Source organism: Dipteris shenzhenensis, chromosome 12 (genome assembly GCF_047967505.1).
Source record: "Dipteris shenzhenensis isolate YYH24624 ecotype China chromosome 12, Dip_SZ_1.0, whole genome shotgun sequence".
Lineage (NCBI taxonomy): Eukaryota > Viridiplantae > Streptophyta > Polypodiopsida > Gleicheniales > Dipteridaceae > Dipteris > Dipteris shenzhenensis.
The window spans coordinates 14,138,563-14,149,896 of record NC_141607.1 but is presented as its reverse complement, the minus strand read 5'-3'; the positions used below and the strand labels follow the sequence as shown (position 1 = coordinate 14,149,896).

General features: G+C 44.1%; 1 protein-coding gene across 1 annotated transcript; it reads left to right on the top strand.

Moving 5' to 3' along the window:
* Positions 1-334: 334 nt before the first annotated feature.
* Positions 335-9,774, top strand: LOC147895853 (28 kDa ribonucleoprotein, chloroplastic-like). The gene is made up of 4 exons (XM_087382840.1): positions 335-739; positions 7,541-7,639; positions 8,651-8,956; positions 9,413-9,774. The coding sequence occupies exons 1-4, from the start codon at positions 371-373 to the stop codon at positions 9,473-9,475; spliced, it is 837 nt and encodes a 278-aa protein (XP_087238966.1). The 5' UTR covers positions 335-370; the 3' UTR covers positions 9,476-9,774.
* Positions 9,775-11,334: the final 1,560 nt, after the last annotated feature.

Genomic DNA, 11,334 nt, shown 5'->3' with positions numbered 1-11,334 from the left:
GACTGAGAAGAAGATACAGGTTGAGAAGAGAGACGATGAAAACATCAAGTTTCCTTTACCAAATGATGAGAGAGATGGTCACACCCGCTTTAAACGGGTAACGGTTTTCCTTGCTATCATCTGCCCCTAGGGGGCAGTGCTAATAAATCAATTAATCTATGGACATAAGTGAATTAACCTCTATGGTCCAAAACAAATAGGAATATGAAAAAGTTAGTCTACGTCCCCCCATACATTATAAAAAAGCTCAAATTCTTGAGAAACCCCAAGTTTTGACAAAAATGTTTTATGTGAACACACCGTGTGAAAGTGGCCTAAAGTTTTATCTTCTAAGTTTGTGAGGTTGTTCCTCTTTCAAAGGGAGAGAGCTATGGCTGGATCTTCCTTGTGTGTGTCTGTGGATGTCGCTCGCCTCTCCATCACCCAAAGCAGCTTAAGCCGAGCTTCTTCACTGGACAAGGTCGCTCTGCCTTGCTCTTCCCTCTCCTCAACTGGGTCCTCACACACACATACCTCTCCTTGCTCGGCTAGGCACATCAGCTTGCTTTGCTTGTCATCTCGTAAAAAGGTTTGCAGAAGTGCCGTCTTAGCATTCAACTCCGACTTCTTTCACATACCTTACACAGAAGGCATTCCCGTGGGAAGCAAGTTGAATCTCTTCAATCTGCCCTATAACTGCGATCGCCAGGCGCTCATTGATCATTTCGGGACCTGTGGAGCCGTGGTCGAGAGTCTCGAGGTACGTTGCTTTTCCCCGTCTGAGTTGGTCCTCGCAATCGCATTTTTAAAGGTGGGTGAGGGTCGAATTCTGGGCGACTGAACGGCGACATTTTGTATTTAGTATACCTTCTTCAATGTTTCCATTTTATCTCCCCTAAGGGAGAGCATAAGACGTGATGATTGGAGAGTTTTAGGCAATTTTGCATGAACTTGTTGTAACTATTACCTTTTAATATAATACATACAATAGTGGGGCAGAATGGAGCTCAAGCAAGGCCTATTCTACCCCCACAATTTTTTTAAAAAGCTTCTGTAAAGTGTTAGTATAATCGATGCTTTCCCAAAGTCAGTATATACTGACACTTTTTCGATCGGTACATATCGACACGCATTTACTGACGGATATACCGATAATTTTTCGATGCTTTGTGCCTGCCAAAAAAAAGTGTTATTTCCATCAATAACATGTCGGATTCTACACTAAAAAAATCAGCTCCTGGAGTTTCATGCAGCCCACGGAGCCATGCACAGAAATTAATCTTTGCAAGTTCAGCTTAAGCAGTTTTATTTGATTTAGAGGGTTAAGGACAGAGGAGGGGTAACGACTGAGGAGGGGAGTTTGAGCTACTACATATGTAGCCCCACTCACATTGGGTGAATGGGTTTATATAATTTGAATCGATCATTGGAAATGCTCCTCTATTCCTGTTTTATTCTCCTTGCCTCGACACAGTCACCTGCTCACTCTCCCAGTACTCTCCATGTACTTACTACCCTTTCCTCTGTCCTGCTAATCTCTATGATCCTGCTCTAGCTCCAGTAACCTGTTCATTACTGAGGTGAGGGCCCAAACTACGCCTCTGTACATTCATCCCCCTTCTATTACTCCTCTCCTCCTTTGGCCCTGCTTTTACTTCTTCACTTGGGCAGGTTCATTGTATACCTTCGACGGTTCTTTAGAGAGGTGTACTGTGGTGGCAACTGTTGTAATAATGTCAAAAGTAGGCTTAGTGAGTGAGGATTCTAAGGCTTCTCAGTACTCTGGGACATATTCGGTAAATGTCACAGAAAGGAAATGAGGCTGGCTAGAAGTGCACCGGTCTCAATTATTGTACACTGTGTGCAAGAACAAGGGCTGCGTGGAACTGCTGACATGTAAACAGCAGACGAAACATCCACCTTGATTCTTGGTTTTATTTTGAGCCCTTGCTCTGACATTTGAAGGAGAAGCACCTTTGTTAGAAGGAAGGTGCTTAATTCAGATCGGTGTGCAAAAACAGTGTGAGCAACAAATGGCCTTCATCTTCACAAAAACTACTAGTTCCTCCATACTTGATCTTAGCAACGCTCAGAGTCATCACCAAGAACGTTCTTTTTTTTACCAAATTAGTTGATGCGTTTGACTCCTCTAACTCAAGCTGGGCTCCTCCACCCTTTGATCTGCGTTCTTTTTCAAGGAGTCTCTCGCATGCTTTTTAGGCTCGTCGCAACCCACTAGAAGAAGCCTCGTCCTTGTCAGAATTGATGTTATTCTTCTTTTTGGTGGACTTGCCTTTTGCTAGTTTTAATTTTTTCCAACCCTTGGTTTGTGCAATAAATGTCTTGTCCTCCGAAAATTCTGGTCAAGTTGGCCTAGCATGTGCTCCCTCTTAATCACAAACCTTTGAATGCCAAATCAAGGGCTGGTGCTTGAACTTTTTTTTGCTTTGTGGGCTGGTCCGGATGAGGCCAGAAGAGAGGTGTTGCCATACCCTAATTAAGCTCCGCATCAAAGGCGAACCCTTTCCCACTAGGGGGGGCTCTGTAAAAGTATAATTGTTGCTATTGACCTTCCATGCGAGGCGTGTTCTCTAGGAGCCCCTATTGAAGCAAGGGCTCTATGTTTGAAGTGAGTTATGTAATGATGGCTTGCCCAAAAGTGCATTTGTGGAGGATCACTGCCGTCTCCCATCAAGCTTGGTGAAATAGAGTTTCAAAGCAACTCCTTGAGTTGTCTTATACATGCTCTATGGAAGCACCAACATGTTGCGATGTAATCGATTATGGCCAAGAGAATCATGTGGGTCACCACAATGGCTCTGTTGGCCAGAGACAACCTGGATGAGCTCCAGTAAAGAAACTTTTAATGCACATCTCCAGCACCAAAGCTACCTGTTGATTTGTTAAAATATCCAGGCTTGCCTGGCAGCCCATGTATCGTGTTGTCTACCCTTGAGGTACCCATTTGAAGGCCAGACCCCTTTGTAAGTGCAAGTGCTTCCTCTGATGTAGTGAGGAAGCGAATTCGTGCCCAACAATAGGCCTCTAATAGGTGCCTCATCCACTCTAGGCCAGCAGCTGTGCCCTCCACATAGAGGGCCATGTCGACTGCAAACTTTGAGGCCAAGAGCTCCTCCTCTTACCGGATTTGTAAGTGCATCCCAGCCAAGCCAGCCTCCTTCGATCTAAGGAAATGCTCAAGGCCTTAGCCACCGGCAAGAAAAGGAAAGGGGCCAAGGGGCAGCCTTGCCTCACTGAGAGAGAGCAAGAGGGTGGGCTGCGCGCATAGGGATCTTAGATCTTGCATACCCCTATGGTCCCCTCCAAGAAGGCCGAGTATACCTTGTTGTAGGCGTTCTCTAAATCAATAGTCAGATTGCAAGGAGGATGAGACTCTTGATGTGCCCACTAAGCGGCCTCTCAGAAAATAAAGATGTGTACCGCTCTCCTAGACAAAACTTGGCTGCATGTTGTGGATAATGTCGGGGTTGTCAGGGTGCAACTGCAAGGTCAAGGCCTTGGCCAAGATATTGTATGCGGTATCCAAATAGGCAAGGGATTGTTGCAACTACCTTGGTCCTTGATTCAAAAGTCTCCTGAAAGGTCAAGCGCTGCGGGGCTGCTTAGATGCTCCCAGAAAGTACGGAAGAACAGTAGCGGGGCTGCTTAGATGCTCCGAGAAAGTGCAGAAGAACAGTAGGGAGAGGCCATCTTCCTTCGGACATTGTGTGCCCTTAGTCTCCTAGAGGTCAAATGAGCACACGTGTGTCTATCTGCAAGCCAATGGAAGTTGGGATCTTGCTCCCAAATCTCTTTATGGATGCCGAATCTCATTTGAGGGTCCACTCTCTCGCTGAAGACACCGTTGAGCTATCAAAGGAACCCTCAGATAATAGCAGCCCTTAGATAGGAGGATCCCCTAGCAAGTTGAACTAGACATTCAAACGAGGTCCCCTTTTGATCCAAAATTATGACCATTTGTTCTAGTTAATAGATGGAGATAGCTCTCTAATCGTACTTGGTAGAATTTCTACATTAGGGTTTTAAGCTTCATACATTAAGTTTCCCAAATCAATTTGTGGGCTTGTATATTGAGCTAGAATTTTTATGGAGTGAGGAATCCATATTTTGTCTAGTTGCCCTTGCAGCCACCAAAGCAATTAGTCCAATAGGTGCCAATCTTTTTACAGATTATGTATGAATAGGAGTAATGAGGAGACATTTGTCACAGAGCTATTTAGGCAACGAACATGGTGTGGAAGAGCAAGGGAAAGATCAAAGAGTATGATTGCATTGAGTAGAGAAGAAAAAGGCAAAGGGAGATAGAATGTAAGGAGTCATTGTTGTGAAGAGAGGATCTATCACAGGGACGTGAAAAGTGATGTAAAGTGCTTTGTAACTCAACCCACGCTTAACCCGAGGTTAATCAGGGTTAAGTTTAGTAACAGTTTGGTCGTGAGGGACTGGCTAGAGGAAGTGCCCACTTCCAAGAAGTTCCTAGGGGCAAAGTCTAGGTGCACCACTAGGTCCTAGGGGCAAGGCAAAGGCTTTGGAGAGGGGTCTAAAAGTTGGGCCCAAGGACAACCAACGTTGTCCTTGGTCAGTTTGGTTAGAGCTTTAATGAAGGGCCAAGTGCCATGCATACAGGCGCATGCCCTTCTTCCACCTCACCCTCCTATGGCATTGCAAGCCTAGCAAAATCTTTGCAGGTAGATTTCGTTGCATTTTCTGGCTCTTCCAGCTGTTTTTTGCTGCTCAGAACCTGCATTTGAGGCTGCTCTGTCTTCTTCCCCAGCTCCTGCACTCACCCGAAGCAGCCTAGCTGTTCGTGCGCATCCCAAAGCAGGTTGTACGGAGCCTTTATTGCAGGCCGTACAGCCGTACAGATCCATACAGACTGTACAGACTGGTGGCACGCTTCCCAAGCAGCGGTATGGACACCTAGCTCGTGTTCGGAGGAGTCTGGCACATTTTCCGAGGGCTGGCACACTTCTTGAGGTGACTTTTCTGGCACTGATCCTGAGGCAGTCACTTTGGGGCAGATCTGTGGACCACATGGCACAGCCTCTTCAGCTCTTTGCAAGTCTTCCTTCCGCCTTCTTTTTGCTCCTTCTTTCATCTCCCTGAAGCTGGAAGTCACCTACACCCTGCTAGGAGCCTGTTAGAGGATAGGCGCGAGGAACAGAGCTCGCCCCTCTGTTGGAAAGGTCACCTCCCCATCTGTAAGCCCCCAAATGAGGAGAGCATGGGGGAGGTAGACCAAGGCTTGATTAGGCTGCTACATGGGCAGCACAAAGGAGACCTTGTGCAGGAAAGATGGCGGGGGTATGAAGCCCGGGATCTGGCCTGGCAAGACGGAACTAATGAGCAGGCATGCAGCCTGCAACAGGGCCCTGCGAAGGGTGTGATGACATCAGCAGGGTGTACGGATCTGTACGGTGCTGGAGAAGAGGCGCAACATGGCGGGGTTACCAGCAGCCTGGTCAGCCAGGTATTAGTCTGGTTCCAGCCAGCCTACCATGCCTAGAAAATGGCAGGGCAGAAGGGGGCTGGACCCTGCATATATAAGAGGGCATCAGCCCTTGAAGTGAGGGCCAAAGCCCTAGTTTTGCGGGCCAGGGGCCCTGGTTATAGGGCTGTTTTGCAGCAGCCTGGTCGGCCTGTTTGGGTCGGCCAGATTGAGGCTGCTCGTCGGTTTTTGGGGCAGGCCTTGTGCCCTATAAAAGGAGAGACCCCTTGGCCTCATTTCACATCATGTGGAGCAGCCAATCGACTAGCAGAAGGAGCAGCAGCAGGGCTACCTTTGGGCCCACATTCAGGAGGAGAAAGAAGTACCTTGTGCTGCAGACCTAGCTCACAGGAGGCTGCCCACCTAGGCTGGTTTCCAGACAGCCAAGAGGATACTCTAGACAGAGAGTCTACACTTGCTCAAGGTGGAGCACGTGGGCTCAGAGATCTAGAAGTGCTTGACATCTAGTAGGAGAACCAGTTGGTATTGTATCCTATCCTACTTTATGGACGGACGGAAATATAAAGTGTTGCTTCTATATTTGTCTCTGAGCATTGTCTATTTACTGGCTTGCACATCTATGCACATAAGTTTAAGAAGTTTGTGATTCCACACCCCACACCACACTGTGTGAGTTCCTGGGCAATACTATCAGTCTTCCGCTGTGCGTATCCTCTGTTGGGTCATTTCTAACACCCTCTGCCACGGACAGCGAGTATTTGGATTTAGACTTCCATTTGTTTACATTTCTTGCTTTGAAGCATTTTGCAGTGCAGATGTGGTGTTTTGCAGACCTTTCTGGTCTCTCTCAGGTTCTAGCAAGCACCTAGAGGCAGAGGCAAGGGTGTTCCTGGGGAAAAGGCTTAAGGACAGTGTGGATGCATGTGATAGCCTTGAGGCTGCTTTGAGCACAGTTTGCAAGTGGATTGGATGCCTTAATGCCTTTCAGTTGGGTCATGTCAGAAGTGGATGCCTTAGATTGCCTTGCTACTGGTTTTCTAGTGGTGCACTTGGATTAGATGCACAGAAGACAGATAGAGGATTTGCAGAGAAGAGCAGTGCAGGGGTGAACCCCTGGTGTAAAGCATTTCCCTTCAGAAGCATTAAATAAATACCGAAAGGGGCGCCAAGGCATTTGGGCCAGTGGGCGTGTTGTGTACTGTTTTCACTGAGCAGGGGCATTCTAGCCTCACATTGTTGTTGAAGTTTATTTCTAAGTGTTTATTTCTAAGCATTGTTAAGTGATTGAAGTGACTGAAGCTTGAATTGTGGCTCTTTATGGGCTTGATGATCGAGTAGACAAAGATTACTGCCCTTTGGTTTGTTGAAGGCCGGTTACAGGATATATTTTCTTTGTCTTGCGATTTGGTAGAAAAAGTGCAAGAATTTTCGATAGAGTTGACAGGAGAATCATGGTCTTAGGTATAGATCCTTTCAGTGTGTGCCATTGAAGAGGAAAGCACTGGTAGAACTAAGGTTTTGTATCCCACAGGTGTCGCATATTCTTGCCAAAGATGTCCAGTGAGCTTACAATCCCTGCCCTGTAAATCTCATTTGGTGATCACGCTTAATAGTCTTCAACATGTACTTAAGCAAGGTTGAAGCCCTTGCATTAGCTCTTCTTGGGATACGGGTAGTCAGTATGATGAGCGTGTTTACCACCACTCTATAGTGGCAAATTATCAACAAAACACTAAGATGCGAAGGTTGGGGTTGTATGTTGAAATGAACTACATTCTTCTTTTTATTCGTTTTTTGTATCTTTTTGAAAATAGAGGAACTTTATTATTAATGTAATGGTCTGTCCTTTTCTATTCTGCTCCCACTAATGCACAGTGGTCATGATTGTGGGTGGCGTCAACTTTCCAAGTCCGTAGATAGTTATGGCTTCATACTTTTGTTAGAGGTCTAGCACCACGTTTTTGTTCTTTGAATTATGATATGATCATTCACTCTCAATACATAATAGAGGTTCAATGACTCTCTACTTTGGAGACTCGTGATTGCTTTTGATGAGTGGAGCTCTTATCAATGTTTTTTGGTTTTGTACAGATTACAAACAACACAGAGGAGGAAGGAAATGCCTCTGGTTCTATTGTTCTTGAATCCTTAGACCAAGCTTGTGCTGCTGTTGCACAATTGGATGGAGCGGTAAATTCTATCTTTCATTAGAGTTGTAGGCGCATTTTACTTATGTTCCCTCCTTTCTTAATACAACTGTTCATGTCTGATAACTTTAATTCTTGATATACTAACCCTTTGCGCTCCTCAAGTCGGGGCTTACATGCGGGTCAGTGATCTCTAACAGCGAGAGCATGCCGTTGTACAGTGGTCTACATATGATTTGGTGCTGATGACATAGGTGGTCATGATAGTAGCGAGTCCCTAACAGCGGAGTTTAGGGATTGATCTTGTGGATGACTTCATGATGTTAAGATCGCGCTGTTTGTTTTGCCTATGTAGGTTAAATCATCTATTATTGCATTTCCAGGTTCTTGGGCAGTTGGGTTTACATGCCCTTCTACTTGTGCTGTATGTTTCTAAATGTACCTGGGAAATATCCAAACCCATCAAATATACCGTTTAGGATGTTTATCTACCCCCTATCCCCTCCACCAGCTACCTTTGTTTGTTTGTACATTGTGCAGTGGGTAGGTGTGTACATTGAAGGAAAAATGTGATGTGGTAATGCCATGATCGTGTGGCAAGAAATGTTTCCATTGCTGTTCTGGTTCCCTTGCAGCTGTAGTTTGGCTTAAACTCTATTCCGATCCTGCACATGTGCACCATAAGACAAGTACTTTGTAATGGTGAATGGGGAGCCTTGTAAGCTTCCTTTACAGTTTACATGAAACAACACGGCTAGGTTTGCTATGCTTCTCAATATTTCTAGAGCTTCTACGATGATTCCGTCATAGCTGTGGCACACAGTTGGCACATGTGTGACATTATGATAATAGGGATTTGGTCCTGATGATGTTTTCAGAGCCCACGTAGGTTTTCCCCAGTTTGCATGCTTTTGGTGGCAGTTTTCAAGGCATTAATGTTATTATGCATTTGGTGTGATGGAATGCAAGGATTTTTCAACTTCATGCCATTATTCTTATTTTGCTTTCCCCTGGTTGTGTGTTTATTCTAAATGTTAATTTTAACATTTTGCAGAGATTTCAAGGCAAATGCGTTAGGATGGATTTTGTTGAGAGACGGCCACATGAGACAAATCAAAACAGCAGGTCTCGTGCAAGGAGCAGACCGACGCCGTCAATGAGTGAAAATAGGATCTATATAGGCAATTTGCCATGGAGAGTCGATGATTCTAGCCTCGAGCAACTCTTTAGTGCACATGGCATAGTGCAGGAGGCTCGAGTTATGCGGGATCGTGATAGTGGAAGGTCTCGTGGCTTTGGATTTGTAGTGATGTCTACAGCTGCTGAAATGGAGAAAGCCATGGCAGCATTGGATGGAAGTGTGAGTGCAGTTCCTGTTTCTTTTGAAGTTAAACTTTGTTCACCAAAAAGCTTTTCTTCATGTCAAGTCTTTTCTTAAGCAAAGGAGGCGCAGTCTTAAAATAGCTGCACATGGCTTTTATTTTGTTTCTTTTCGAGTAGCCTTGTGATCTCTTATCACATACCCAATTGGCGAGATGTCTGTTTGATCCCATTAATCTTTCACCTTTTCCCCCTCTTCTCGGCTCTTGCTTCCTTCCGAATCCATAGTTGATAAATTATTTTCTCCTTTCCAGTAGTGAGATTCAATCTTGTTCCGCCCCCACATTACCCCCCCCTTCCCTCTTCTTCCTCCTCGCTCTCTCTTTCTTTGCTGGTCACTACAAAAAACAGTGTGGTAGCAAGATGGCTGACTGTAAACTCAGTGTGGGTTCACGTGTATCACATTTTTAACTGGCTTGTACCTTGGTCTTTGCAGGAGATAGAGGGCCGAGCGTTAAGAGTCAATGCAGCTGCTTCACGGGATGCACCACGTTTTTGAGAGTGAGGGTTGAAAGAATACCTCAAATCTATTTTAATTTGGAAGGAGCTGTAAGGGTTCTTCACCAGATAATTTTGGGCTATGCATCACTGTCTTTGTAGGCTGACGTCACTACCGTAGGAATTCACTGTGGGCTGTATGGTACTAACATTTGTGTTTTACAATTACGTGTCAATTTATGTTCAAAGGTGCTACACTCCAAGGTAACTTCTTATGGAACAAAGGAGCATCAAAATTTGTAATTCTAAAATTTGATTTCAAGGATACATATCTAAAGCTTATGGGTTATTTATTCTTTCTCCTTGGAGTTTGATTTTTGACCGTCCATACTTAATTGTTGAGATAGTCTATTGTAAGATAATCGATTATTAAACTCACAAATTCTGTTATTTTGACATTGTTGTTTCCATGAAATTAAAACCCTTTGAGGGCATTTGCTAATGGCAAGGGCTTAAAGTTCCCTGATGAGATGAGCCCAAAGTACTATTTTATCCTTAGTGGGTGGGGGGCAGTGTATGTTTGGGCATAGATGGTAAAGAATTTGGCTAGTAGGATGAACTTTAGGGTTAAATATGCTCATTGATTTACAAATGGTATTAACAACTCTTTTGCGCCACATAGAATGAAACTAGGAATGTATCGGAGTTGGGAAGATGGTTAATAAAGAACCCCCCATGTATAAGCCTCGTGAGAGTCGGCCATAAGTATTTTCTCTAAAATTGAAATTTTATGGAGATTAAAATAATAGCCATGTGGTGAGTGGAGATTATAGGCCCAAAGCTTGGGTAATTGCCATGAGTAGGGATCCATCGACCTATTGAATACAAGAAAGAAGACATGATAACAATAATCTAGCTTGTGAAGTTTCTACGAGTCATTTTTTTAATACCTATACAAAGTTATATTCTTCGATTCGCCATAGAGCTTTACCTTCCACAAAGATTTCTCGTTCATCATTGCAAGAGTACTCTATAGATAGTTTTCAAAAATATAAAAATTGTCCTATGCTCTAATTTGTGACTACATTTTGTAGGCCCATTCCTTTTGCCTTATTAGTTCATTAGTGTATGGCTGCAATTTGAGTTGGCAACTCTTATGGTGTGAGTGCATAGCCCTTTCTATGTTTAGCATTGCAATAGCCAGAGTGCGATGTATTGTCTAGGAGATAACTAACTCTTACTAGCTAGGTAGCGTATGAGTCTAAAATCAAATTTGCCTAGGCTCGAGCTCATGGGTCTTCTTGTAGATCTTGTTTTAGGTTTCCAAGTAGTGGTAGTGTCCATCACAAGTTTTTGGGTTCCAAAATTTCTCATTGTTTTTTTCGGATTGAAACTTCTCATCCTTGACGTTCGGTCACGTATACCTCATGCTTTCAATCCAAAAACACATGCTTCAACCATCATAGGTTTCATACCCTTATCTTACTAGATGATTGCAAATGATTGAGAGTTGGATGGGCCCACACAAGGTTATGTTAAGAGACAAAAAGAACTTCCATGATTCAAGAGTCACTTTTAAGGTTGGTTTTGATACCTATGAGAGGTCCCACACATGAGGTAGCTAGCATAAGAATCCATCAGCCTACCAAGTTGCTCAAAAGAATATTAATCATAGTGGAGAGTACACAACCACGGTAAGGAAGCCTTTTAAAAAGTTGATAGTCACTTTTTAAGGCCTCTATTCCTTAGATGCATTTATTACTATGCTTGGTCACATCATCATATAGGGTTTTGCCATAAAATAAGGAGTAGGCATGAAAATGCTGATCTTTTTTATGTTGAAGGTGGCCAATTGAAAAGGTTGGATTTACAACAATCTACACATGGGATTTGCAAGAATCTAAAGGAACAAAAGCCTCT